At 42.5% G+C, this 26987-nt stretch overlaps 2 protein-coding genes across 2 annotated transcripts in view; both read left to right on the top strand.

Moving 5' to 3' along the window:
• The window catches only part of LOC111584642 (kinesin-like protein KIF1C), a 42687-nt gene extending 27312 nt beyond the window's left edge, over positions 1–15375 (top strand). The window contains exons 16-28 of the mRNA XM_055007387.1: positions 95–174; positions 468–543; positions 650–729; positions 2589–2683; positions 5557–5640; positions 7057–7237; positions 7414–7486; positions 8214–8312; positions 8543–8704; positions 10192–10482; positions 11392–11481; positions 11560–11782; positions 12103–15375. Of these exons, the coding sequence (XP_054863362.1) occupies positions 95–174; positions 468–543; positions 650–729; positions 2589–2683; positions 5557–5640; positions 7057–7237; positions 7414–7486; positions 8214–8312; positions 8543–8704; positions 10192–10482; positions 11392–11481; positions 11560–11782; positions 12103–12920 (2352 nt within the window). The 3' untranslated portion in view covers positions 12921–15375. The remainder of the gene's footprint in view (positions 1–94; positions 175–467; positions 544–649; positions 730–2588; positions 2684–5556; positions 5641–7056; positions 7238–7413; positions 7487–8213; positions 8313–8542; positions 8705–10191; positions 10483–11391; positions 11482–11559; positions 11783–12102) is intronic.
• Positions 15376–15532: 157 nt separating this feature from the next.
• Positions 15533–25575, top strand: LOC111584644 (platelet glycoprotein Ib alpha chain). The gene is made up of 7 exons (XM_055007394.1): positions 15533–16737; positions 16827–17009; positions 18893–18988; positions 19119–19310; positions 19469–19564; positions 19658–19837; positions 21972–25575. The coding sequence occupies exons 2-7, from the start codon at positions 16848–16850 to the stop codon at positions 23235–23237; spliced, it is 1992 nt and encodes a 663-aa protein (XP_054863369.1). The 5' UTR covers positions 15533–16737; positions 16827–16847; the 3' UTR covers positions 23238–25575.
• The last annotated feature ends 1412 nt before the right edge of the window (positions 25576–26987 follow it).

The raw sequence follows: 26987 nt of genomic DNA, 5'->3' as shown, positions 1-26987 counted from the left end.
TTCATTAAAACTTGTCCAAATTGACTCGATATTTGTCCAAAATTCATTGTTCAGATCAAGAATTACTGTTTTAATTGTCGTTCTTCTGCCGCAGGAAACTGAGAAAATAATCGCAGAATTAAACGAGACATGGGAGGAGAAGCTCAGAAAGACTGAATCCATCCGTCTGGAGAGGTAACTCACTGACTTTGGTGTTTTTCTGTTTCCACAGGTTGTTGTTGTGATTGAACTTCTTCATTTTCCATCTCTGGAGTTGTAACTTTTAAACTCTGGATGTGTTTTAGTTAAATCCGTGGTTTTCGTAGTGTTGTGTCGCCGCTACGAGAAGACCCAGAGACTCCTCGGCTGAAGAGTCTCTGGGTCTTCTTGTAGCGACAACAAAGACTCCTCAGTTGTTGAGTAGAGAGATTTACAAACATAGAAGAAGTGATAGTTTAGATGAATTTCTTGGTTCTGTTTCCTCCCAGAGAGGCCCTGCTGGCTGAGATGGGCGTCTCCATAAAGGAAGACGGAGGAACTCTGGGCGTCTTCTCTCCTAAAGGGGTGAGTTTACCGTCTCTGTCGTCACTTCCTGTTTCTGCGTCCATCAGGTGGAATTCTTCGTGAAAACACGAACCTTTCCGTGATTGAAGTCATTGTGTGTTTGCAGACGCCTCACCTGGTCAACCTGAACGAAGACCCTCTGATGTCCGAGTGTCTCCTCTACTACATCAAGGAGGGATTCACCAGGTGAGTCGTCCACCTGAGTTTACCTTCATCTGACTCTGGTCTTCTGCTGACGACAACACACACTCCTCGGCCATTTCTCTACAGCTTTCAGTCATTGTGTCCAAATTTTCACATGTTTAGTACAAGCTTCAAGCCATTTTAGAGTCATTTTTAGTCATTTTGGCCCCACTTTGAGCCCTTTTTTTCTTTTTGTCGACATACCGCCTGTTTTGTGGTGATTCTGGGTGTTTTTCTGACATATTTGAACCTGTTATGGCATTTTGGCATTTTGGGGTGATTTTGTGTCTTTTTGTAGTAATTTTGGCGGGTTTTGTGGTCATTTTGCATGTTTTTTCTGCCAAATTTGAGTTTTTGTTACAATTTTGCCTGTTTTGTGGCAGTTTGGTCCTTTTTGTGGTAGTTATATTACTTTCTGTGATAATTTTGTTATTTTTGTGGTGATTTTGTCTAATTTTGTGGTAATTTTGGTACATTTTGTGTTGATTTTGATACTTTTTGTGGTAGTTTTGATATTTTTTGTGGTAGTTTTGTTACTTTTTGTGGTGATTTTGGTAGTTTTTGTGGTAATTTTGGCGGTTTTTGTGGTCTTTTTGCATGTTTTTTCTGCCAAATTTGAGCTTTTGTTACAATTTCGCTTGTTTTGTGACAATTTTGGTCCTGTTTGTGGCAAATTTGGCCTTTTTTGTGGTGATTGTCCATGTTTTTGCTGGTATATTTGCACATTTCAGGGTAATTTTGGCTCTTTTTCGGGTGATTTTGCGCCGAATTTGAATTTTGGTTGCACTTTTCAACTCAGAAAAAATTTTGGTCCTTTTGGACACATTTACAGCTATTAAAGAACAAACAACGATGACTGAAAACCGTCTCAGGTGTTTCGTGTGGTAGTACGCCCCAAAAAACTCAAATAAATAACAAAAATAACACATTTTAAAGGTCAGTTTTAAAAGGATTTGACATCAATTGGTGTGACTTCCAGTAAATCTTAAATAAGTCATCTGATTGGGGTTTTATGTCTCTTTTGTGTTTATTTTTCGCCGTTTTGTGGTTGTTTTGGTGCCATTTTGGTGGTATTTCTGTCCCAAATGTGACACAAAACCACCAAAATGGAACAAAGAACAACCCAGAAGAAACACAGAACAACCAAAAATGGAAAGAATGTCAGAAAAAACAACCATAAAGACAGAAAAAACACCAAGCTGTGAAAGAAACAACCATAAAACATAAAAATGAACACAAAACAAACGTGAAACCACAATCAGACACTTTATTTAAGGTTTGCTGGGAATCTGACTGATGTCCAAACTGACAGTCACATAGAGATGCAAAACCATTCAGAAATGACACAAGGTGCCCAAAATGGGACAAAAAAAAAACTGCCACAAAGAGACAAATTGGCAACAAAAAGATGCAAAAATCGCCAAGATCGGATGCAAAATATCCCAAATGTGACACAAAACCACCGAGATGGAACACAGAACAGCTCAGAAGAAACACAAAACGACCAAAAACAGAAAGAATGGAACAAAGAACCACAACAAAGAGACTCAAAATTAACAACATGAGACAGAAAAACCACCAAACTGGGACAGAAACAACCACAAAACGGTGAAAAATAAACACAAAAGAGACGTAAAACCCCAATCAGACACTTTATTTAAGGTTTACTGGGAGTGAAAGTAACTGATGTCAAATCCTCTAAAAACTCACCTTTAGAAATGTGTCATTCTTGACTTTTGTTTGAGTTTTTTGGGGCATGTTACCACACAAAACGCCTCTTGTCCTCTTCCTTCTCCTTCTTCTTCTTTATTATTTTTATTATTATTGTTATTGCTGCTAAAAGTCTGTCCTGTGTGTCTCAGGGTTGGACAGCAGGACGTGGACATCAAGCTGTCTGGTCACTTCATAAAGGAGATCCACTGTGTGTTCGTCAGTGAGACCAACGATCAGGGAGAAGGTGAGACGTCTGTCTGTTTCAGATGTTCCTCCTTCTTTAACCTCAGATGTTCTTTAAAGACTGAGCAGAGTGAGAGCAGCTGAGAGTCTGAGCTCATAATAAATAAATACAATAACACAATAAAGGTCTGCAGAAACTCACCTGAAGCCTTGACAACAGTTCTGTGATGTTTTCCTCAGAAGTTATGAAGCATTAACTCTCCGAACTCCAAGCACTTTGTGATTTCTTTGTTTTTTGTTGGTCCAAAATGACTATAAAGTCTCAAAGTTGCCTAAAGCGGCTTGAAATGACGACTTCAGTGACTCTAGATTTGTCAAACATTATTCCAAACTTGTGCAAAATGACACAAAACTCGTCAAAAATGACAAAAATTGTGTTTGATTGTAGACAATTATTGAGACTTTCTAAAATGATTCAAGATTCATTCAAAATGATTGTAAATGAGTCCAAAATTATTGAAATTTGTCCAAAACATCTTAAATATCACAAGTTTAAGCTGTTCAAATTGGCTAAAACCTGTCCAAAACAGCTCCAACTTCTCCAAAGTTGCTCAAAATATCCCAAAAATACGTTACAACACATCAATAATCACTAAAGCCTGTCTGAAATGACTTTAAAGTTGTCTGAAATTACTAGAAACCTGTCCAAAATTATTTAAATCTCATCCACCATGTCTCAAAATGTCTCCAGATTGACTCAAACTTTACCAAAATTACTCCGTGTTCCAAGTGATGTAGAATTTGACTACAAATTCCATAAAACTCGTCTAAAACATCTCATAATGTCTCCACAACGACTCCAACTTGTCCAAAGTGACTCAAAATTGTAGAGAAGCATGTCAACAATGACTATGATTTGGTTACAAAGGCGCACATTTGCCTAAAATTTTTTAAACAGTGACTCCAGTGAGTCTAAATTTGTCAAATTGACTTGAAACTGTCCAGAATGACTCATAATTCGTCCAAAATGGTAAAAACCTTTTCCCAGCTGAGTTGAAACTTGGCAAAATTGACCCTAAATGTGTCCCAAATGGCTGATTTGTCTAGAAAGTCTCATATGCCTAATATTCCTTTAAATGACAACTCCAATGCCTCTGAATTTGTCAAAAATGTCTACAAAGTGTCCAAAACTATTCAAATTTGTCCAAATTGACTCAATATTTGTCCAAAATGACTTGAAACGCGTCCAAAATTGCTCATAATGGTTCTGAAATGACTATTCTTTGTTCAGATCTGCCAAAACGTTTTTATTCAATGACGCCAGTGACTCATAATTGGTCCAAAATGACTCGAAACTGTCCATTTTGTTACTCAAAATTTATCCAAAATGATAAAACCTTTTCCCAACTGAGTTGAAACCTGTTGAAATTGACTCTAAATATGTCCAAAATGACTACAAATTGTTCAGAAAGTCTCAAAATTGGTCAAAAATGTCTTGAAATTTCCCAAAAGTCTTTCATTTTTCAAACATCCCAAGTTTAAGCTGATATTTGTCAATTTTTCTGCACGTTTTTACAGTTTCTGTCTGATCAAACTTGTGGTTTTGGTGATATTATTGTTTTGAGGTTCGGAGGGTTAAACAGATGTTCAAACAGCTGCTTTGTGTGGGTGTGTCCAGCGAGTGACTCTGTCTTCTTCTTCTCTCTGTAAAAGCTGCCAGGAAATCTGTCAGGTATCGTTCAACAGTCACTGCTACTAGTTGCCATGGTGACGTCACCCTCTCATTCATGTTTCCTGTGCCCCTCACCCCGCCCCGACATCCTCTCTGCTGTGTGTCTGACTGTAAATTCACCCATCCTATGTGGTTGTCCACGTCAAACCAAGCAGCCTGGAGGCCTCATCTCACCACCTAGCCCGACCTGAGACAACGTTGGTTCTTTGGTAGCCGTAAACCTGTCCAAAAGGACTCCAGACCTGTCCAAAAGGACGCAAAACCTGTCCAAAAGGACGCAAAACCTGTCCAAAATGACCCCAAACCTGTCCAAAAGGACGCAAAACCTGTCTAAAAGGACTCCAATGACGCCAAGTGGAGCCAAAATAACTCCAAGTGGGACCAAAATGGCTCCAAGTGGAGCCAAAATTAGTCTGAATGTCCAAAACTACCAACAATGACTCAAAACAACTTCAAACTTGCACTAAGCTCTCAAAATTTAGACACAACACCAACTTGTCCAAAGTGACTCAGAATAGTGGAGAAGCTTGTTCAGGTTTTGTAAAAATGTGTTACAAATTACTTGAAACTTGTTCAAAACAACTTAAAAAAAATGTGTCCACAATGACTCAGAATTTGTCCAAAATGTCTAAAACGACGTCCACAAGTCAAAATGTGTCCAAAACTTTGTCCATTGTGTCTCAAACTTCCCATAATTATTTTTAACCTCTAAAATTACTAAACCCTGTCCAAAATGACTTTAGACTTGTTCAGAATTACTATACATTTGTGCAAAGTAATTTAAAACTTGTCTCAAGTCACTTAATCTTATCCTAAATGTCACAAAACCAGTCAAAAATGTTGGAAAATTTGTATTTAATATGTATTAAAATAGATTCAAACTTGTTAAAAGTGACTAAAACCTGTTTGAAATGTCCAGAGTGACTTTAGACTTGTCCAAAAATAATTAGAAATATGTCTAAATGATTTAAAACTAACATGAAACTTGTCTGATATGTCTCAGAAGGTCTCTAAATCGACTCAAACTGCTGTCCAGAATGACTTTGGACGTGTCCAAAGACTCTAGAAACGTGTCCAGAACGCTGTAAACATTGTGGGAAGCTGCAGCAGGTCCTGATCTTGAGATGAGGCCTCCAGATGTTGGGTGGCCTCCAGATGTTGGGTCTAGATGTTGAAGCTGTTTGCTGCTCGTCTCTCTGCAGTGGTCGTCACTCTGGAGCCGCTGGTCGGAGCAGAAACCTACGTCAACGGGAAGCAGATCAGCGAAGCCGTGGTTCTGAAGCAAGGTTCGTTTACCAACCATTAATTCTACAGTTGAATTATTATATTAATGATTTAATAATCAGGGTTCAGCTTGGAGTCTCTGGGTCGTTCCTGTCTCTTGGTGGCGCCGTTTCATGTCTGCTGGTGTTTGTTTTGATTAGTTTTGTGTGTCTTTTCAGTTGTTTTGCATCTGTTTGTGTTCATTTAGCTTTTTTTTTTTTAGTCAGTTTTAATGTTTTTCTCATCATTTTGTTTGTCTGGTTATGTCGTGTCTGTACAGTTGTTTGGTTTCTTTGTAAATAATCAGTCTTTGTCGGGTCTTTGTTGTGCATCTATTTATTTTTTTGGATCCATTTGTATTAATTTTGCAATTTTTTTCATCAATTTTAAGGTATTTCTGATTATTTTGTGTGTCTTTGTGGATGTTTTGCTTTCATTTTGCGTATTTTTTCTCATCATTTTTCTTTTTTTCTTTTTTAAATTGTTTTTGTTTCTGGTCTTTTTGTGCATCATTTCAGTTGTTGTGCATCTGTTTGTGTTCATTTTGTGTATTTTTTTAGTCAATTTTGAGGTATTTCTGATTATTTTGTGTGTCTTTGTGAACATTTTGCATACATTTGTGTTCATTTTGCGTATTTTTTCTCAACATTTTGTGTGTCTGGTTATGTCGTGTCTCTGCAGTTGTTTGGTTTCTCTTTGCAGTCATTTTGCATCTCTGAATAATCTAAAATCTGATTGTGGTCTTTTTTGTGCTTTATAGTTTTGCATCTCTTTGTGTTAATTTTGCAATTTTTTGTCAATTTTAAGGTAATTCTTATCATTTTGTGTGTCTCTGGTTATGGAATGTGTGTGCAATTGTTTGGTTTCTCTTTGCAGCCATTTCTTTATGAATAATTTGTCTTATTCTGGTCATTTTGTGCATCTTTTCTGTTCAGTTTGTGTTTATTTTGCATCTTTTCCCGTCAGTTTTAAGGTAGTTCTCATGATTTTGTTTGTCTTTGTCAACGCTTTGCAGCTTTTTTTTTACTTGTTTTTGTCTGTTTCTAGTCTTTTTTTAGTGTCTTTTCAGTTGTTTTGTGTCTGTTTGTGGCCATTTTGCATCTTTTTTTCAGACAGTTTTAAGGTCTTTCTCATCATTGTGCATCTTTTTTTAGTTGTGTTAGTTTGGTTTTGGTCTATTTTGTGGATCTTTTTAGTTGTTTCCTATCAGTTCTGATCTCTTTCTCATCATTTTGCATCTCTGTGAGTAATCTGTCTTTTTTTGGTCTTTGTTGTGTGTCAGCATTTTGCGTCTGATATTTTGTGTTTTTATTTGTTCGCATCTCTTTCTGTCGCTGTTTTATAGCTCTTTGTGTTTGTTTCGAGTTATTTTGTGCGTTGTTGTAGTTTGTTTTGTGTCCGTTTACTTGTGTTCATTGCGGCTTCCTGTCCGTTGCCAGGTAACCGCATCGTGATGGGGAAGAACCACGTGTTCCGGTTCAACCACCCGGAGCAGGCCAGGCTGGAGAGGGAGCGCAGCGTCACGGCCGACCAGCAGGGGGAGCCAGAGGACTGGAACTACGCCCAGAGGGAGCTGCTGGAGAAACAAGGCATCGACATCAAGCTGGAGATGGAGAAGAGGTGGAAATAAACAGTTTATTTACATGTTGGCTGGGAAAAAAAACTGTAAAAATCTGTGTTTTCTTTAATGGTAACTGGTTCTTTCACCAGGATTTTACTGGATTTGAAAAAGCAAAAATTTGCTTCTTGATGAAACAGACTCTTATTTACATGATGGACGTCTGTTGTTGCTGCAGATTACAGGATATGGAGACTCAGTACCGTAAAGAGAAGGAGGAGGCCGACCTGCTGCTGGAGCAACACAGACTGGTACGAATAAACCACCTAAACCTCCTCAGAACCTCCTCAGAACCACCGGTCCTTCATCTCCAGTAACTTTATCAATGATCAGAGTTCTACCTACATACTGGGAATATTTCCAGAGTTCCAGGTCCTTGAAGTCCATAGAGGAGAACATCCCCTGGAGAAAGTTCTAGAGTAGACCTACCGACAACTGGACAGTTGTCGGTAGGTCTACTCTAGAACTTTCTATAGTTGTCATTAGGTCTACTCTAGAACTTTTTCCAGTTGTCGGTAGGTCTACTCTAGAACTTTCTATAGTTGTCGGTAGGTCTACTCTAGAACTTTCTATAGTTGTCAGTAGGTCTACTCTAGAACTTTCTATAGTTGTCGGTAGGTCTACTCTAGAACTTTTTCCAGTTGTCGGTAGGTCTACTCTAGAACTTTTTCCAGTTGTCGGTAGGTCTACTCTAGAACTTTCTATAGTTGTCAGTAGGTCTACTCTAGAACTTTTTCCAGTTGTCGGTAGGTCTACTCTAGAACTTTCTCCAGTTGTCGGTAGGTCTACTCTAGAACTTTCTATAGGTGTCGGTAGGTCTACTCTAGAACTTTCTCCAGGGGACGTTCTCCTTTTCTGCTTCCAGTCTTTAAGTTTAGTCTCACTTAGTGGAAGTCCATAGAGGTGGGTCCAGATTTCAGTATGCAGACAGGAACCAGAACCAGACTCTGTAGAACCTCTAACTCTGACTATCTTCAGTATGCAGACAGTGACAGCGGTGATGACTCTGACAAGAGATCATGTGAAGAGAGCTGGAGGCTGATCTCCTCCCTGAGAGAGAAACTACCTGCAAACAAGGTACACCTGGACACCTGTCTGTCTGTCTGGAAACCTGTCTGTCTGTCTGGAAACCTGTCTGCCTGTCTGTCTGTCTGGAAGCCTGTCTGTCTGTCTGGAAACCTGTCTGCCTGTCTGTCTGTCTGGAAACCTGTCTGTCTGTCTGGAAACCTGTCTGTCTGTCCATAGATGGACTGATGATCTATGATTAAACCATTCTATGAGCTCCGTCTCTGTGTGTTGTGTTCCAGGTGCAGACCATAGTGAAGCGATGTGGTCTCCCCAGCAGCGGGAAGAGGAGGGAGCCTCTCCGGGTCTACCAGATCCCCCAGAGGAGGAGGATCAGCAAAGACCCCAAACGGGTCACCGTGGACGACCTCCGGATGCAGGCCGTCAAGGAGATCTGCTACGAGGTCTCACATTTACACAACATCACCTGTCTGGTTTTAACCCTCTGAACCCCAAAACCTGCAAAAAAAAGATGTTATCTTCAAAAAAATCAGCCAGGAACTGTGAAAACTTCAAGAATCCAGCGGTCTTTGAATGTATCATCAGTGACTTCCTGTTCTGTTGGAAAACTCAACTAAATCTAAGCTCAAAATCACAATTCATTAAAAAAAATCTCTTTATTAGCCATGAATAATTGGTTCTAGCCGGATTCTGTACAGAAAGCAACAAAAACAGGTTGAACTGCAGGCAGTGAGAGGAAAACCAGAGCTACTGGATGAATAAATAAAAGCAGCATGGCTCAGACACAAAACTACCAAAACGAGACACAAGACGACAGTAAAGAGACACTAAATGATGCAAACGAGACACTAAATAACCAAAATGAGATGCAAAACAACCAAAACAAGACGCAAAATGACAAAAATGAGACATAAAACAAAAACGAGACACAAAACCGCAAATACGAGACACAAAACAACCAAAACAAGATGCAGAACGACCGAAACAAGGCACAAAACAACAAAAATGGGACAAAATGACAAACAAATCACAAAAATGAGGCACAAAGCAACAAGAAAAGACACAAAGTGACAAAAAGGAGACACAAAATGAGAAAAGAGACAAAAAATGAGAGTAAAGAGAGAATAATGTACCTAAAATTTGTCCAAAATTATCTTAAAAATGACTTGAAAGCTCGTCTACAGTGGCTCAAACTTTGTTCAAAAGGATAAAAACATCAGTGAATAAAAGCAGCAGAAACCGTGAACAGAGAAGCAGGTTGTTGGAGATGCATCCAGCATGGAGGAACATCTTTCTACTGATGATGAGCAGAGGAGAAAGGAAACAAACAAATCTGACAGAACGACAAAACAATAGAAATGAGACACAGAACAAGAGGAAGTTTAAACAGTGTCCCAGAAAGACACAAAACAACACAAGTGAGATGGAAAACAACAAAAATGAGACACACATGGCGCTTTTTCCCCAGCACCTACTGGGCTCTACTCTACTGGGTTTGTGAGGTTTTCCATAAGGACGTAGTTCCTGGTACCAGCTACTATTTTAGTTCCTACTGGGCCGGGGTTCCCAGTGAGCTGAGTGGAGCCGATAATGTGACGTCTACAGAGTGCAGGCCTCTGATTGGACAGACTCATGAGAGCGACTCCTTCACTAAAACCAAACCCAGCATTTTTTTTAAAAACTGGCATCAGCGACGGTGCACATGCAGGGCTCCAGACTGCCACTAAATGGTCACGTTTTGTGACTAAAATTTGAGACAGTGCGTGTAAATTTTTCATCTACTCGCGCAGGTGCGACAGTAAAGCTGACTTTGACTTGTAGAGGAATTGGATGGACAACGTTTTCCTCCTGGTGTCATAAATAAACCAGACAGGAAGTACGTAATTAACATAATCTCAGAGTCTGACCCGTCCTGTGGCGCCCCCCTCAGGTGGCTCTGGGAGACTTCCGTCACTCCCGGCAGGAGATCGAGGCGCTGTCCATCGTCAAGATGAAGGAGCTCTGCCGGATGTACGCCAAGAAAGACGGCAGCGAGAGGGACAGCTGGAGGGCCGTGGCCCAGGACGTCTGCGACACGGTGGGCATCGGAGAGGAGAGGAGCCCCCCGGCTGAGGACGGAGGAGGTGGAGGAGGTGGGGGTGGAGAGACAGGGGAGGCGGGGGAGAAAGGAAAGGTGTACGACCTGAAGGCTCACATCGACAAGCTGACCGACATCCTGGAGGTGAGTTCATCTGGCGTTTATTAGGACTTTATTAAAGGCTAGGAGGCTACGCTATCACCACACAGCTAGCAGCTAGGAGGCTATGCTAACACCTCAGAACTAGCAGCTAGGAGGCTACGCTGACACCTCACAGCTAGCTGCTAGGAGGTTACGCTGACACCTCACAGCTAGCTGTTAGGAGACTATGCTAACACCACACAGCTAGCTGCTAGGAGGCTATACTAACACCTCACAGCTAGCTACTAGGAGACTACGCTGACGCCTCACAGCTAGCTGCTAGGAGACTATGCTGACACCTCACAGCTAGCTGCTAGGAGGCTATGCTAACACCTCAGAACCAGCAGCTAGGAGGCTACGCTGACACCTCACAGCTAGCTGCTAGGAGGTTACGCTGACACCTCACAGCTAGCTGTTAGGAGACTATGCTAACACCACACAGCTAGCTGCTAGGAGGCTATACTAACACCTCACAGCTAGCTACTAGGAGACTACGCTGATGCCTCACAGCTAGCTGCTAGGAGACTATGCTGACACCTCACAGCTAGCTGCTAGGAGGCTATGCTAACACCTCAGAACCAGCAGCTAGGAGGCTACGCTGACACCTCACAGCTAGCTGCTAGGAGGCTACACTAACACCACACAGCTAGCAGCTAGGAGGCTATGCTAACACCTTACAACTAGCAGCTAGGAGGCTACCTTTACACCACACAGCTAACAGCTAGGAGGCTATGCTAACATCACACAACTAGCAGCTGGGAGGCTAAGCTAACATCACACAGCTAGCAGCTAGGAGGCTACTCTACACCTCACAGTGCAAAATATGTTGTATTACAGAAAAAAATTGCAGATATTGGCTGTAGTTTTGTCTTAGTGTGCTAGCATTAGCGAGCTAACATGCTGTGCCTGCAGGAGGTGAAGCTGCAGAACAACATGAAGGATGAGGAGATCAAAGCTCTGAGGGACCGGATGATCAAGATGGAGAGCATCATACCTGTCCAGGTACGTCCTCGCCTCACACTCCATCAGCTGATCACCGTCGTCCCGGTAACTCCTCTTTGACCCTTCTCTCGTCTCCAGGACGACGACATGAACGGTGAAGGAGGCGGGTCTCCCCAGAGGGAAGGGGGCGGAGCCAGCGACGGCACCAGCCAGCCGGAGACCCGAGTCCAACGGCTGATGGATGAGGACCCGGCATTCAGGAGAGGGCGCCTCCGCTGGCTGAAGCAGGAACAGCAGCGCATCCTGAACCTGCAGCAGCAGAACATCACCAAGAAGCTACGAGGACAGAACCAGAACCAAGGTGAGAACCGGTCGATAGCAGTGACAGTTAGCTGTAATTAACCTTCTTCTGAGTATATGTATGCAGTTTAAAGCTAACAAAGGCTGTTTGAAGTTAATGACTGCAGTTTAAAGCTAACGAAGGCACTTTAAAGCTAGCAGCAGAAGTTTAAACCTAACGAAGGCTATTTAAAGCTAACGAAGACTGTTTGAAGCTAATGACGGCAGTTTAAAGATAACGAAGGCTATTTAAAGCTAACAGAGGCTGTTTTTAAAGCTGCTGAAGGCAGTTTAAAGTTTGCGAAGGTTCTAAAGTTCTGGTTCTGGTCCCCCCTCCTGCAGGTCAGAACTCCCCTGTTGTCCCGGTCCACCTCCCCGGTACTGGACGCTTCATCCCCCCGCAGGAGTGTAAGCTCAAGTTCCCCTTCAAGAGTAACCCCGCCCACCGGTTGTCATGGGGACCAGCCAGCGCCGCCCTGCAGGCTCTGGGTCTTGGGGAGGGGGGCGACGGCGAGCCGAGGGAGGACGAAGGAGGTGTGGAGGGGAAGGGCTCTCCCTCCCCCCCGCCTCCCCTACAGGGTCCCGCCCTCTTGCCCCTCCCCTTCACAGCCCCGCCCCCTCGCATGCGCACCCCCAGCCCCCACCGCGCCTGGCAGCAGCGTAACCAGGGCAGCTTTGGCTACCATCACCAGGGCAACAATCACAACCAGCAGCGCCGCTACCGCCGCAACTCCCTGGACAACACTGCCCACGGTAGCTACGACAACGACCAGCAGCACGGCAGCGGCAACAACGGTCACCAGGGGCCACCCAGACAGAGGAGGGGGGCGTCGCCCGGGCCGGGGGGAGAGAGAGGAGGGAGGGGAGGAGGAGGAGGAGGAGGAGGAGGGGCTAGAGACAGAGACGGAGGCTTCCATTATAATCAACGCCAGCACCATCAGTACCACCACCACCCCTACTACAACCCCTACAATGCACCATTCCAGCCGGGACCTCACCCCAACTACCACAGCCTGCCACGCTCCGGGGCCCCGCCCCTTCCTGCCGACATGTTGCTGGGGGCGGGGCCGCCACCAGGTGGGTGGGGCTTCACGCCGCCGAGGATGAGGCGGCAGTTCAGCGCACCGGACCTCAAACAGAACAAGGACACGCCCATCTGACGCACGGAGGCATCTGATTGGCTGCGGGGACACAGGACGATCCTGATGCTGTAGAGACAAGGCTGTGTGTGTGTGTGTGTGTGTGTGTGTGCGTGTGCGTGTGCGTGTGCGTGTGCGTGTGTGTTTCAGCACTTTTACATTACTGTCACACACATCCTTCTGTCCTGCTGTGTGTGTTTACGTGTGTGTTTTGTGTAGATTGCGCCTAGCTTTTAGCACAGGTTAGCTGTTGCCATAGCGACACTGTTTTAGGAAGTTTATATTTTTAATTTTGTGGCGTTTGTTTGAGGCTGTCGAACGGGATTTATTAGCACATTTTAGCTTCTCGTTGACATTCTGGTGTCGGATCGGTCTCTTTTTTTTGCGAGCATTAGCTTCCGTTAGCTTCCGTTAGTATGAGGGGTGAAGCATGTCGGTTAGCGTTCCATTGGCTGTATGCTACGTTAGCTTCAGGCTAGTCGGTTAGCGTTCTGGATGCTATGTTAGCTTCAGGCTAGTCGGTTGTCATTCTGGATGCTACGTTAGCTTCAGAATAGCCGGTAAGCATTCTGAATGCTACGTTAGCTTCAGACTAGTCAGTTAGCGTTCTGGATGCTACGTTAGCTTCAGACTAGTAAGTTAGCCTGAGCAGGGAGCAATGGAGGCAGCTAGTTTAGCACAGGTGGAAGTGTTAGCCTAGCTTAGCCAAGGCGGCGTTCATGTTGCATGGGAAACCCAGTTCGTACATTGGCCTGTTTAGCGATGCCAAGAAGATGGCGGTTTTTGTTTTTTTCTTGCGGTCGCCACAAACAACAACACAGATCTGAGATGTTTGAAACCAAAACTGTCGAGAGGACGATAGAAACAAACCTGCTAACGCTGACGTGAAAAATGGTTTTTATCTTGTAACCTGCAGCAAACGTCGTGCAGGAAGTTTAATTTACTGACTGTCCCGTGTGACTTGAACGCTGCGTCAAACCAAAGAGCGTCTCTGTGGCGCCCCCAGCAGGAACACAGAGATATTATCTGAAGAAGAAGAGGAGGTGATTGTGACGTTTCAGTTTTTTAAAGAGCTGTGTGTATATTTGATGCTTTTATTTTTAAAGAAACGTGCTGACGGTGGGTTCACTGTCTCTGGCAATCGTGGGAAATGTGGGAAGTGACTTGTTTGTGTGAGAGTGGTGATGGGTTGTGGTTTTAGGAAGGACTTCTGGGAAACGTAGTGAGAGAAGAGACGTCTGAGATAAGCTTTGAAGTAGAACGAGACACTACGACACGTTGGATGTCGACTTCCTGCTGTGAGGATCTGACACTACTTTATGTCCGCGCTGCCTTCAGGGCGCCACAGGAAGACGGGGATTCTGGATTTCGTTTTCCAGATGTTCTGCTCAGATTCTTGGCTTCCTGCAGTGCCCTGAACACAGCGTCAGCCTGCCCTGAGTGACGACGCGTTCGCTGCCGGCTGAACCCCGCCCACTCACAGCAAGGCATCGTGGGAGATGACGAATGGAGCGTCCGCACGCTCCGTGACTTTAAGACTTTTATTTTGAAGGGAGCGCTCGACACGAGTCGCCGCGACGATATCGAAAACACAAGAGGTGATTGGCCCGAGAAGCATGACATCAGCTGAGTTTTAATTCACTCTGCTGTCTCCGGAATCGACCAATCACAGGACAATCCTGAAACCTGCTGCCACCGCCGGGCTTGATGGGAAACGGAGTTCCCTCTTTGTTTATGGTTTTTATCTTTTTTCTTTCTTTTTTTTTTTTATTTCCAGCTTGGAAGGCCTCTGATTGGCTGTTTGTTCTACTTTCTCATGTATTCATCGGCTTCCTGTCTCCGAGTATTTTAACCCCGCCTACATGTTTGCTTTATGATGTCATCACGTCATCACTACTATTAGTATAATTATTATAAAGTCGTTAATGTTTGGTTCTTCTGGACGAGGTGTGTGTGTGTGTGTGTCTGTCTGTCTGTCTGTCTGTGAGTGTGTTACTGTGTGTGTGTGTTACTGTGTGTGTGTGTTACTGTGTGCGTGTGTGTTAATGTGTGTCTGTGTTACTTTCAACTCTTTTGTTTTCCTTCATGAACCTGGTTTTCATGTTTTTCTTTCTAATGGTTTTTATTTTTTGTTTGTTTGGAGGTTTGTGGAGGAGGAGGGGCCTGAGGGGGGTCGTTGTCATGGCAACTTGCAGGTTTCCTGCTGGCCCCGCCCACTCCCCCGCACCTCCGCTCCAATTGCAACCTCAGAATCTGTGACATCACGACACGACGTCGCCTCCAGGCTCAGCAGACGTGAACATGATGACATCACAGTCTAGCCCTCTTCCCATTGGCCCAGAGCCCCTCAGTTGCTTTTCTGTCTGTTGGGTTGTTTTTTTCGTTGTTGTTGTTGTTGTTTTTGTTGTATCAGGAACCAATCTCAGGCTCTACCTGCAGACAACATGATGGCAATAAACTGTCAGTAAGAATCAAACCCAGACTCCTCTTTTACTGTGGTCCCTGAACGCCTCGAGTTTACTGATGTTTCCTGAACACCTCACCTGCCTCTGGAGCAAGTACAATTTACTAGTGTCCCCTAAATGCCTCATGTTTCTGGAAAACGTTACAGTTTCCACATGTTCCCTAAACGCCTCATATTTCTCTAAAACATTACAGTTTCCACATGTTCCCTAAACGCCTCACAACTGGAAAATGTTACACTTTCCTCTTGTTCCTTAAACACATCACATGATGTGAATTTTACATTTCACCTATGTTCCTTGAACGCCTCACACAGCTCGGTAGATGCTGCGCTTTACAGGTGTTCCCTAAACATCTCAAATGCATCAGCAGACATTGGAATTTACCAATGTCCCCTAAATGCCTCATGTACAGACGCTAATTTTTACCACTTGTTAAAGATTCACTGTTCCCTAAACGCCTCATGTCTAGAAAACGTTACCGTTTCCACATGTTCCCTGAAGCACATCATGGGCAGTAGATGCTACAGTTTACTGATGTTTCCTAAACAGCTCATCCATCAGCAGGTTCGACAATTTACTACTGTTCCTTAAAGGCATCACATTCATTGGGAGATGCTACAAATTACTAATGTTCCTAAAACGCCTCACACAGCTTGGTAGATGCTTCACTTTTACAGATGTTCCCTAAATGCCTCACACGCATGGCAGACGCTACTGTTTACATGTAGTTCCTAAATGTCTCACATTCATCAACAGACCATAGTTTTGCTATGCTCCTTAAATGCCTCACACGCCTGAAAACATTACAGTTTCCCCATGTTCCCTAAATGTGTCACATGCATTTGGCACCACACTTTACCAATGTTCCTTAAAGGCATCACATTCATCAGGAGATGCTACAAATTACTAATGTTCCCTAAAAGCCTCACATGCATCAGTAGATTATACTGTTTACAGATAGTCCTTAAACGTCTCACATTCATCAGTAGGCCATAAAGTTTAGCGATGTTCCCTGAATGCCTAACACCTCATTGGATGCTATACTTTACAGATGTTCCCTAAATGCGTCACATGCATTAGATGCTACTATTTCCTAAAATTCAAAAATGCCTCACATCCATTGGGAGACACTATAATTTACTGTTGTTCCCTGAACGCCTCACACGGCTCTCCAGATGCTGTAAACTCTAAAACTTTCCCGTCTGAATGTCTGTAACTTCTGTTGTGAATAAAAATCTTGGTAAAAAGCAGCTTTGTCTCCTGCAGAAGTTTCCTTCAGTTTTCTGCATCAGTGATGGTTCGGTTTGTCAGTGAAGGCAGCAGACGTGTCAGAGTTGTCGGAGCTTTATCAGAGTTCCTGAACGTCCCCTGAGGTCAGATATCAGCTGGACTCAGAGTTTTATCTCATTTCCTGCTGTTGGTTTTATTCTCAGTGAACTCCTTCTATTGTCTTCATTCTCAGACCGACGGTTCTTCAGGCTCCATGGTCACCATGAAGCTCTTCGTCCTCCTCGTGTCCCACGTTGCCATGGTTGCAGCGGTGGCTGGTTGCCATGACGACAGAGACAAGGACCACCGACCAAGGAAGAACTGCACAGCAGCCGGTTTCAGCAACGTTCCAGCGGGACTCGAACCCACGACGCAGGTAAATCTGCAACCAGAAGATCTGCAGAAGCTTTTCATGGATCCAGTATTTTCTCTGTAGTTCCTCAGATTAATTAAGTTTAAAGTTTTACTAAAGTTGAAGTAAATTAACTTTGTTTGATGCTATTTCCAGTTCTTCCCACTTAAACATTCACTCCAGTCAAAGATGAAACATGATCTAGTCCAGGGGTGTCCAACATGAGGCCCGTGGGCCAAAAGTGGTCCTCCAGAGGGTCCAATCCGGTCCTCAAAGTGTAAAAATTCCAGAGAAGACATTAACTGCAAATTGTAAATTAGTAAAACTATAAGTTTAAAATAATTTCTAGACCATGACAAGTTGTTTTGATCATAAAGTAAAATACTAGATTGTTCGTTGTTCTTTTGTCGCTTCGTGACTTTTTTGCCAGATTTTTTTTTTGTTTCATGTTGTTTGTCTCATTTTTCATGTTTCTCATTTTTCTAATATTTCGTCAAGTAAAATACTAGATTGTTCATTGTTCTTTTTTGTCGTTTTGTGTCTCATTTTTCTAATATTTTGTCTTGTTTTTTTTTGACTGACTTGCCATTTGTCTCATATTTTTGTCATTTTGTTTGTTTTGTTGTCATTTTTTGTCTTGTTTTTATCCATTTTTTTTTTGCTTTGTTACTTTTTTGTCTAATATGTTGCCTCATTTTTGTTGTTCTGTCTTCTTTTTGTAATATTTTGTCATGCTTTTGTTGTTTTTTTGTCTTTTTTTGTCTGACTTTTGTCATTTTGATCATAAAGTAAATTACTATGTGGTTCAGTTGCAGATTTCTGTGACTAAATGTGTTCCTTTGTAAACACTCTGTGATCTGGAAGTTGCAATGTGGAAATGATGAACTTGAATTTATTTTTCTTAATAAATTTCAGGTTATTTATGATGTTTTGTAAAAAGATAATTCCTGAAATGTGAACATTTTTGCACTAAAACAAAGGAACCTTTAGGAGTTGTGGTTATTTGTAGGTTATGATGCTGTGGTTTTACTGGATCTAACTGGACTAGAAGGAGTTTGACTCCCCTGGTCTAGTCGGTGCTGTTCTTTCTTTTTTGTTAATTTGTAAATGAAACAAGATGCTAAACAGTTATTTTCAGTTTAACAAAGTCTTATTTAGATTAATTCTAAACTGTGTTTAACTTCAACTATAAATCTTTTATTGCACCTGTTCAGCTTGAAGTACTTAAGAATTTATGTTGAGTCAAGACAAGCAGATGTTTTAATTTCATAAACACAAGTTTTAAAGTTTATAAATGTGAAACTAGTTTCTCTGGTGTTCCGCAGGGCGAGGACTCTACAGAATGATTCTAAAATCTTCACGTCACATAAATAAAAATCGTCTAAATTCTCTATTTTCAGCTGAATATTTTCTAGTTGAAGATCTCTGGACTAAGACATTTCTGGAAACTCTGATCCACAGTTTTCAGCATTTTTCTCACATTTTAGAAACCAAACAGCTGTTCGATCGATCCAGAAAATAATCAGAACTGAATGTAAATATTTTAAAAAATACATTCTAGTTCCAAACAAGCAGATCCACCTGAGGAAAACTTTCACCAACCAGCTGCTCCAGGTGTTTTATAAACCTGCATTTATTAAAGATCTAACCCAGAACCATCTTTTAATGATCTCCAGATACAGATGAGATCTGATAATTACAATTAAACGCCTCAGAGTGACGAGAAGATTCCACTTTCTGTGTTTATTTTTGGTGCTTTTGAAAGTCTTCCGTTCAGAGTTTCCTCCAGAGGAAACGTTTTCTTATCTGGGTTCTGCAGAGCTTCAGCCTCGACAGAACAATAAAAACAAACGTTCAGTTAAACGTTGAGACGAGTGGAAACCTGACAGATCCGTTCTCTGCTTCAGGTTCTGCTGTTCCCCAACAACCTGTTCTCCAGCCTGTCCTGGTCCTCCTTCCAGGTCTTCACTGAGATCCATGAGATCGACCTGACGGCCAACAAGGTGTCTGTCTGTCTGTCCACCTGTCTGTCTGTCTGTCCGTCTGTCTGTCCGTCCGTCCGTCCGTCTCTCTAAAATAAAACCCAGTGAAACCAGCTAACGTTGATATTTTAACAGTGATTTCTCCCTCCAGGTTCCAGATGTGACCCCCAGCGTTGCTCCGATCCTGCCCAGCCTCAGTGTCCTCCGGCTGGGCTCCAACCAGCTGACGTCCCTCCCTGCCGACTCCTTCTCCGCCTGTCCGGCTCTGACTGAACTCTACCTGGAGAACAACGTCATCAACTCTCTGAGCGACGGCAGCTTCAACGGACTGAGCAGGTTGAAGGTCAGAGGGATCCACCAAACCTAGAACTGGACTCATTTCTGTCTCTCTGGTTGCTGTGTCTCTGTTTGCACTGAATTAGCATCTGTTTGTGTTTGTTTTGCATCGCTTTTAGTCAGTTTCAACGTGTTTCTGTTTTTTCTCATGCATCCACCCCTCAGACCCTGGACCTGACGTCCAATCACATCAAGGTGCTTCCTGATCTCATGCTCCGCCCCCTTGCAGCCATAGACATCATCTACCTGGAGAGCAACAAGGTGAGAAACACCAACAAATCTAAACTGATGCTATGAGAGCTGCTGCTGACAGTCTGCAGGTCTAAAACTGAGGATTTTTCTGTTTGGTCTCAGATCAGCGTGATGCCAGATGATTGGTTCAGCAAGAAGGAGGAGGTGAATTACCTGTTCCTCTCAGCCAATCCCTGGGCCTGCTCCTGCCCCCTACGTTACCTGCACGGCTACCTGAAGACATATGACTACAACGTCTACGTGAGAGATGGACCTACATACATTCCTGACGAGACCAGTGTGGTGGGTCACACAAACAGAAGAAACTAGCAAACAACAAACAAAGACAGAAAAAGATAACGGAAATCTGGAATCTGAGCTTATTTGCTTTGACTTCTCATATTTGGGGATATTTGTTCCTAGCTGCTCAGAAATGGTTAAATATCTATAGTATGTGGCAACAAAACAATACAAACTAGACAGAAAGCAACAGAAAATGAAACACAAATGGCAAAATAGAGACAACAAAATGCACGAGGCAGAAAATGACTAATAAATGATGAATATAATATAATTACAACAAGACAGAATAATAAAAATGACACTGTCCACTGTATCACTGGGGTTTCTCTGTTTGTGCTTGTCTTTCTGATACATGAGCACATTTAGACGTCATTGCATATCTCACAGGGAAAGATTTTTGACTTTACCTGGTTGTTTCTGTGATTTTTTTCCTCACAGTAGTGTGGTTTCAGTCCCGTGCAGAGATGTTGGTGAGCTGTTCTGTGCTATGACTGGGGGAATGTTTTCCCACACTGGTGTCACTGGTTCAGTTTCTCTTAAGTGCAGGCAACAAAGGTGATTATTGATGTCAAATGGCCAAGAAAAGCCTTTCCCACACCCATCACAGCTGTATGGTTTCTCTCTGGTATCTCTGCACGGTTCCTCCTATTATGTTTTTTTTCCCAATAGTTTCTCCTGCTGGTCACAGCTGTGTGGTCTCTCTTCACTGTGACTGACTTGATGCTGTCAGAAACGTTAAACAGAAGTGAACACTTTCCCATACTGGTCACAGTTGTGTGGTTTTTCTTTAGTGTTCCCTTTCAGATGGTCATTAGTTGGTATGTTGGGCTTTAACTTTTCTCACACCAATCACAGCTGTGCAGTCTCTCCCCAGTATAAAGGGAAATATTGATATACATGTTTTATATAAGAACCAACTTTTCACAGACACAACTGAAGATTCTGAAGCAGCTCACAGATTGAGGATAATAACAATGTTTTCTTTATTAGACAGTGTCTGCTGTCTCAGGTTTTATTTACTCCAGTGATCAGATCAGCTCATTCTTGCACTAATTCCACTGCTGAAAATATTTTTCCAGTGATGCAGTAAAACACTTTACAGATTCAATATCTAGGATGTGGAGAACACAGAGTTTGTTGAGATTCTCAAAGGAGATGTACAACTGCAGTGCTTTTATAGTGGATCAGTCAAAACTTCCTTTTCATTGGTTAGTTTACATCGATGTAAATGTAACTCCATTATTAGTTCCATGCCACATAAAAACAAGAGACCTTCAAAAAAATAAAACAGTAAAAATATCGTCTGTTGTTGGCCTTCGACCTTCTGACCGTTTTCAACACCTGTGGAACCAGAAGGTTCTTCTACTGACAAAAATAGTTCCACAGCAACGACACATAGAAAATAAATGATCATCTAAAAGATCATTATTCATTTAAATTTAACTATACAGTAAAAAAAAAGTTAGATTTTGCATTGAAACATTGTAAAAACAAGTACAGGAGGTTTACGACGTCCTCGACCTACAGCATTTTATCATTGCATCAGAACTGGTGACGTGGAACTAGTTGATGAGCAGAGTGGATGAATACGTCGTCATGGTGCTATCAGACAGCTTTGTTTCCATTCTCTGGTTCTACTCCACCTTAGATTGTGCTACATTCACTATCTTTCTGTCCTTCATTATGGCTCCCAGCGTAAGTCAGACTCTTCTGATGCTTGGAAGCAAAGGAAAGAATCTCCATGGAAGTGAAATTAGACAGAATAAAATGCTGGGAACAGGAAGAAACACCGACCAATATCAGCATTATTAGGTCAAGTTGTAAAAACAGTGCAGCATATTCTGTTATCTTCTTGTAAAATGATTCATACATGCATGAAAGTCATTGGTATTCATGACTTTTATGAAGAACCGATCGATATTATGATGCACAGAACAGCTTTGTTTACATTTTTTCCGGAGTTCCAACTTACGGTGAACTTACATAGATCCATAGGAGCAGAACTCCGACGTAAGTCGAGGACCTTCTATAATTTCAGATTTTCACTCAAGTCTGCATCAGTTTCATCTTGAGACATTTCTTCAGACTTTCTGTTGGGATGCTGTGAGTTACTTCTTTTGGTTTCTGTTCTCAGGTGTGCGACTCTCCAAAGCGACTCGAGGGGAAGCCGGTGATCGAACTGGAAGAATCGGACTTTTGTTCACCAACAACAGTATCAGGTTCACGTGGAGATTTCTACCAGCCGAAAACCACCGACGCTCCCGATAAGACAACCACTGGTGGTTCTACTGACCCCGTTATTATCGTTGTTCCTGATACTACTACTGATGGTGCTACTCCTTCTCCTCCTCCTTCCCCTACTACTACTGCTCCTACCACTACTATTACTACTACTACTACTGCTACTACCACTACTATTACTATTACTGCTACTACTACTATTGCTCCTACCACTACTATTACTACTCCTGCTCCTCCTACTACTGCTACTCCCACGTTTAGCACTATACCATCTTTTGTAGAGTTATACACGGAGCACCCCAGAATAGTCACATGGTACCAAACCTTCACCAGACTCATTGAGTGGTCTGATCATTCAGGCTCAGAGGAAGCAACAGAGGAATCGTCTGTTGAGCTGCACAACTTTTCTACTCGTTCCACTTTTACCACGTCGACTGAAGGTCCGACCAAACCTGCCCCTGTAGCCACAACATTGACAGAACTCCCGACAACAGCGACCGTCGAGTCGACCCCGTCGTGGGGTTCCGGCACCTCATCCGGCAAGCGGCGGCGCAGTAAAGTCGCCGCTGCGGGGGTTTTCTGCATTTGGCTGTTCGCCGGCTGCTTCCTGCTGAGCGCGGCGGCGGCGGCATGCACGGTGGCGACTCTAGTGAGGCTTTTGGTCTGGTACAGGAGAGTTTATCGGCCACTGTTGACGAGGATCGGAGGCGGAGTGATGATGGTGACGTACGGCAGGACGGAGCAGGAGGAGGCGGCAGGAGGAGGCGTGACGGCGCGGTATCGCTCGGTTCTGTTCGTCCACAGAGATGGAGGCGACGGCGAGGAGAGAGGAGTGTACCGGAAGACTCTGTACCGCCTGCAGAGCCGAGAGGAGGAGGTGGAGAACTGGAGGGATGTGATGGAGGAGTGTCGGGTCTCCAGGGAGGACGGAGGGAGGAGGGGAGGACCGTCCAGGAAGCGCTACAGCATCATCCTGAGGGAGGAACGAGGGGAGGCTGGGGGAGGCAGGGAGGAGCTGGACTGGGTGGTGGGAGGCTGGGAGGTGATGGGAGGAGGGCAGGAGGAGCCGAGGAGCAGCTGGGGGGAGTGGCTAACGCAGTATTTACCCAGCATGCCATGGGGAGTGGCCACACCCCCTGAAGACAAGGCGGCTCAGTGACGTCACGTTGGTCACCGCTCATTTTTATAAAGTTGAGATTGATGCATAGGAGACACAAAACAACCACAAAGAGACACAAAACAACTGCAAAGAGACACAAAACGACCACAAAGAGACACAAAACGACCACAAAGAGACACAAAACGACCACAAAGAGACACAAAACGACCACAAAGAGACACAAAACGACAACAAAGAAACACAAAACAACCACAAAATCGCCACAAAGGGACACAGAATGATGACAAAGAAATGCAAAACAGTGTTGAAATACACAAAATCACCCAAAAAAAGACAAAATGACCACAAAGACGCCCAAAACTAACTTTTCGACCATCATTTTGAACAAAATATAGAAACTCTGACAACTTCTTTGACGTCGGTTAGTTTGGAGTCGATGCTTCTGTCTATTTGTCTTCAGGTTGTGTCTCTTTCTGGCTCTTTGTCTCTGTTTGTCACCATTTTGTGTCTCATGGTGTTGTTTAAAATGCTTCTGTGTCTTTGTTTTCTCCATTTGTGCTCATTTTGCTTCTCTTTTTTAAATTTTTCTTGCATATATTTGTGGTTGTTTAGTATCTCCTGGTTGCCTCTTTGTGCATCTCTGTGTTTGGTTCTGATTTCCAGCATTCAACTCAAACTTTAAAATGAGTAGAATCAGTGCTTTTTTCATCGTATTTCTTGGAACCGATGAAAGCAGATCTTTTATTTCTCAGTACTACAGTTTCTACATGAAGATAATTATGGCTGATGTGCTACTAACCTGAATAATCTGCTATTAAATAATACTGTGACTGTTGTGTTCTTTTGTACGGCTGTGTTAGGCTAGACTTCATAGACGTTACATATTAGTATCCTTCAGCCACCTCTGAGATGGGTGGGCCAAAAAATCTTCACTTAAGTATTATCAAAACTGCAATATTAAAACATTTTAGAATTACAACTCATTGGCAAATAGAATTTTGTGTTGGTGGGAGGAGTCTTCTGCACTGTGATAAATATGTATGTTATTTCAAATGTCCAGGAATAGTCAGCATGATGTTGCAAATGTTTTCTCAGTGTTAATATTTCTAGGGAATCTCTCCAGTGTGCACTTCTTTGTGATATGAGTATGCAGCATTGGAAGTGATGAACCTGTCACATATCTCACAGGGAAAGTGGTTTCATGCTACATGTGTGGCAGTTTCCGTGATTCTTTAAAGCGTCTAGTGGAATGAAACTCTTCCCACACTCCTCACAGTGGTGTGGTTTCAGTCCAGTGTGGTTGATGAACTCTGTGTTGTGACTGAGTGAATACTTTCCCACACTAATCACAGCTGTATGGTTTCTCTTCAGTGTTGCTAATGAATAGTTTGCTCAATTTTTTTTAACCTTTTCTCACACTGATGTCGACTGTATAGTATCTGTTCACGATGTCTGACAATGTGTTGTCATGTTGGACAGAAGTGAAACTTTCCTTCCCATGCTGGTCACAACTATATGGTTTCACTCCAGATGATTTTTTTTGTTGTTGTTGTCTGAAAAGTTTTCTCACATTGACGACAGATGTGTGGTCTCTCTTTATTACAAGTGATTTTGTGTTAATTTAGTCTTTGGACAGAAGAGTCATAGGAGTCTTGGTGGCCTCCCTCTCTAGTCTCTTTCTCCTTCAGAGGAGTCATAGGAGTCTTGGTGGCCTCCCTCTCTAGTCTCTTTCTCCTTCAGAGGAGTCATAGGAGTCTTGGTGGCCTTCCTCTCTAGTCTCTTTCTCCTTCAGAGGAGTCATAGGAGTCTTGGTGGCCTCCCTCTCTAGTCTCTTTCTCCTTCAGAGGAGTCATAGGAGTCTTGGTGGCCTCCCTCTCTAGTCTCTCAGGTCTTGAGGACGTCCTGCTATAGTCAGATTTATTCATGTTCCATCTTCCTTCCATTTCTTAATGATGGATTTAACTGGACTCCAGGAGATCTTCAGGATCTTGGAAATGTTCTTGTATCGTCCTGACTGATGGTTTTCAACAAGCTTTTCTCAGAGTTTCTTGGTTCTTCAGTCTTCATGATGTAGTTCTATCCAGGAGTTCTGATCCACCAGAGACTGGACCTTCCAGATCCGGCATCAAATATCATCTTAAAATAAAAACATCTCCATCCTTCATTTCTGATTCTCAGATTTCTGATCATTGTGGCCAAATATCTCAGCTGACTTTCCTCCAGAAGACTTTTGCAAGAAAAATACAGTACAAATTCTTGATTGTTGTTTTATTATTTTCAAAGATTTGTGTGTTTTTAACCATTTCACCATAGAAAATCTAGAGTTGTGGAAGTGTGTAAAAACTCAAAGCTGTCATGATAAACATGATTTTTACAAGTTTGTCTAGAAGCTGTTTGCTGTGAAGCCCTGAATGAAGGACGACACTGTAGTCCTGGTTTCTGTCTGCAGGAAAAGAGTCTGAAACTGAGCTGCAGTTCATTCAGACACCAGAGAGCTGCTGAGAGCTGAGCAGCCAGCAGGTGGCAGCACCGAGTCTCTGCTTCAACACTGGACTAAATGTTTCCTCATCGCTGACGTTAGAGCAGAAAAACACACAAAGATGGAAAAACCTCCTGATGTCCAGAACGTGTTTAATCAGAGCAGCTGTAAATGTCCACATGGTGGATAAATTCACTAGAAAACCATCCAGAACGACTGAAACTTGTCAGAAATTGTCTCAGACTTGAGTCACAATGACACAGAATTATCCCAATATGACTCCAAAGTTGTTCAAAATTACTAAAATTTGTGTCATAATGCCTCCAAATGTGCTTAGAATTCCAAATATTTGTGTTAAAATATTCAAATCTTGTCCAGAATTCCTAAAATAAGCAATGATTCAAACTTTGTCCAAAATTTGGTTAAAATTGCTCAAAAATCATAACACAGTTTATTGAAATTAGTTTAAAAATGCTCCAAAAATACTAAAACTTGCCCCAAATTACTAAACTTTACCACAATGACTTCAACTTTGTACATAATAACTCAAAATGTGTCCAAAAATGTCTAAAAAAAAAGCGTAAAATGACTGAAATCTGTCCAAACGAGTCAGAAAGTGTCCAGATTTATTTGTTTAACTTCTGCAGGATTCTTTGTGTAGCAGGTTTGGAAACGTTCATTCTGTTAACTTTAAGAAGGATGTTTGTGGTTCAGAGGGTTGAAAGACATTTCAACAGGGACAGTTTATTAATCTACATCTGTACAGAAAATACAACAGATACAAACACAATGATTCCATTTAATCTCTTAGTTCTATTTAAACTCCAGAACTCTGCTGTACTTGGATCAGACTGTCTTCCAATAATCTTATTTTGGTGGTTAAACACATCAAACCTGCTCAGTCAGCTTTTAAAGTTCACTGAAAATAACTTTCTTTTCAATGATGTGATGAGAAAATAACTGAAAAATTCAGGTTTTTCATCTTTAAGAGTTCCTGAGACATTGTTGTTAAAAACAACCAAACAAATTTAATGTATGGAAAAAAAATAAAGCTTCTGGAACTGAGTCAATGGACAGTTTGTTTAAGAATATCATTGAAAATGTTCCACTTAGACTGGTGTAAATCACCATCAACAGCTGAGTTCAATCAGAAAACACAAGTTAATATTGTTTTCTGGTTGTTTTGTACTGAAGCTGTCTGACAGTGAAATAGTTTCTCTGGGATTCAGGTTTGTCATTATTTCTGCAACAAAACCAGTTCACCAGGATTTAAAAGCACATGGAGGGTTTCAGGATGATTTAATGATACT

This window comes from Amphiprion ocellaris, chromosome 23, assembly GCF_022539595.1.
Source record: "Amphiprion ocellaris isolate individual 3 ecotype Okinawa chromosome 23, ASM2253959v1, whole genome shotgun sequence".
Lineage (NCBI taxonomy): Eukaryota > Metazoa > Chordata > Actinopteri > Pomacentridae > Amphiprion > Amphiprion ocellaris.
Note: the sequence above shows the minus strand (reverse complement) of the source record. Positions and strands in the feature narration are given on the sequence as shown.

Coding starts and splice junctions, on each gene's coding strand:
- LOC111584644 (XM_055007394.1), top strand. CDS start 16,848: ATGGTCACCATGAAGCTCTTCGTCCTCCTCGTGTCCCACGTTGCCATG. Junction 19,565..19,657: donor TCTACCTGGAGAGCAACAAG/GTGAGAAACACC, acceptor GTTTGGTCTCAG/ATCAGCGTGATGCCAGATGA. Junction 19,838..21,971: donor TTCCTGACGAGACCAGTGTG/GTGGGTCACACA, acceptor TTCTGTTCTCAG/GTGTGCGACTCTCCAAAGCG.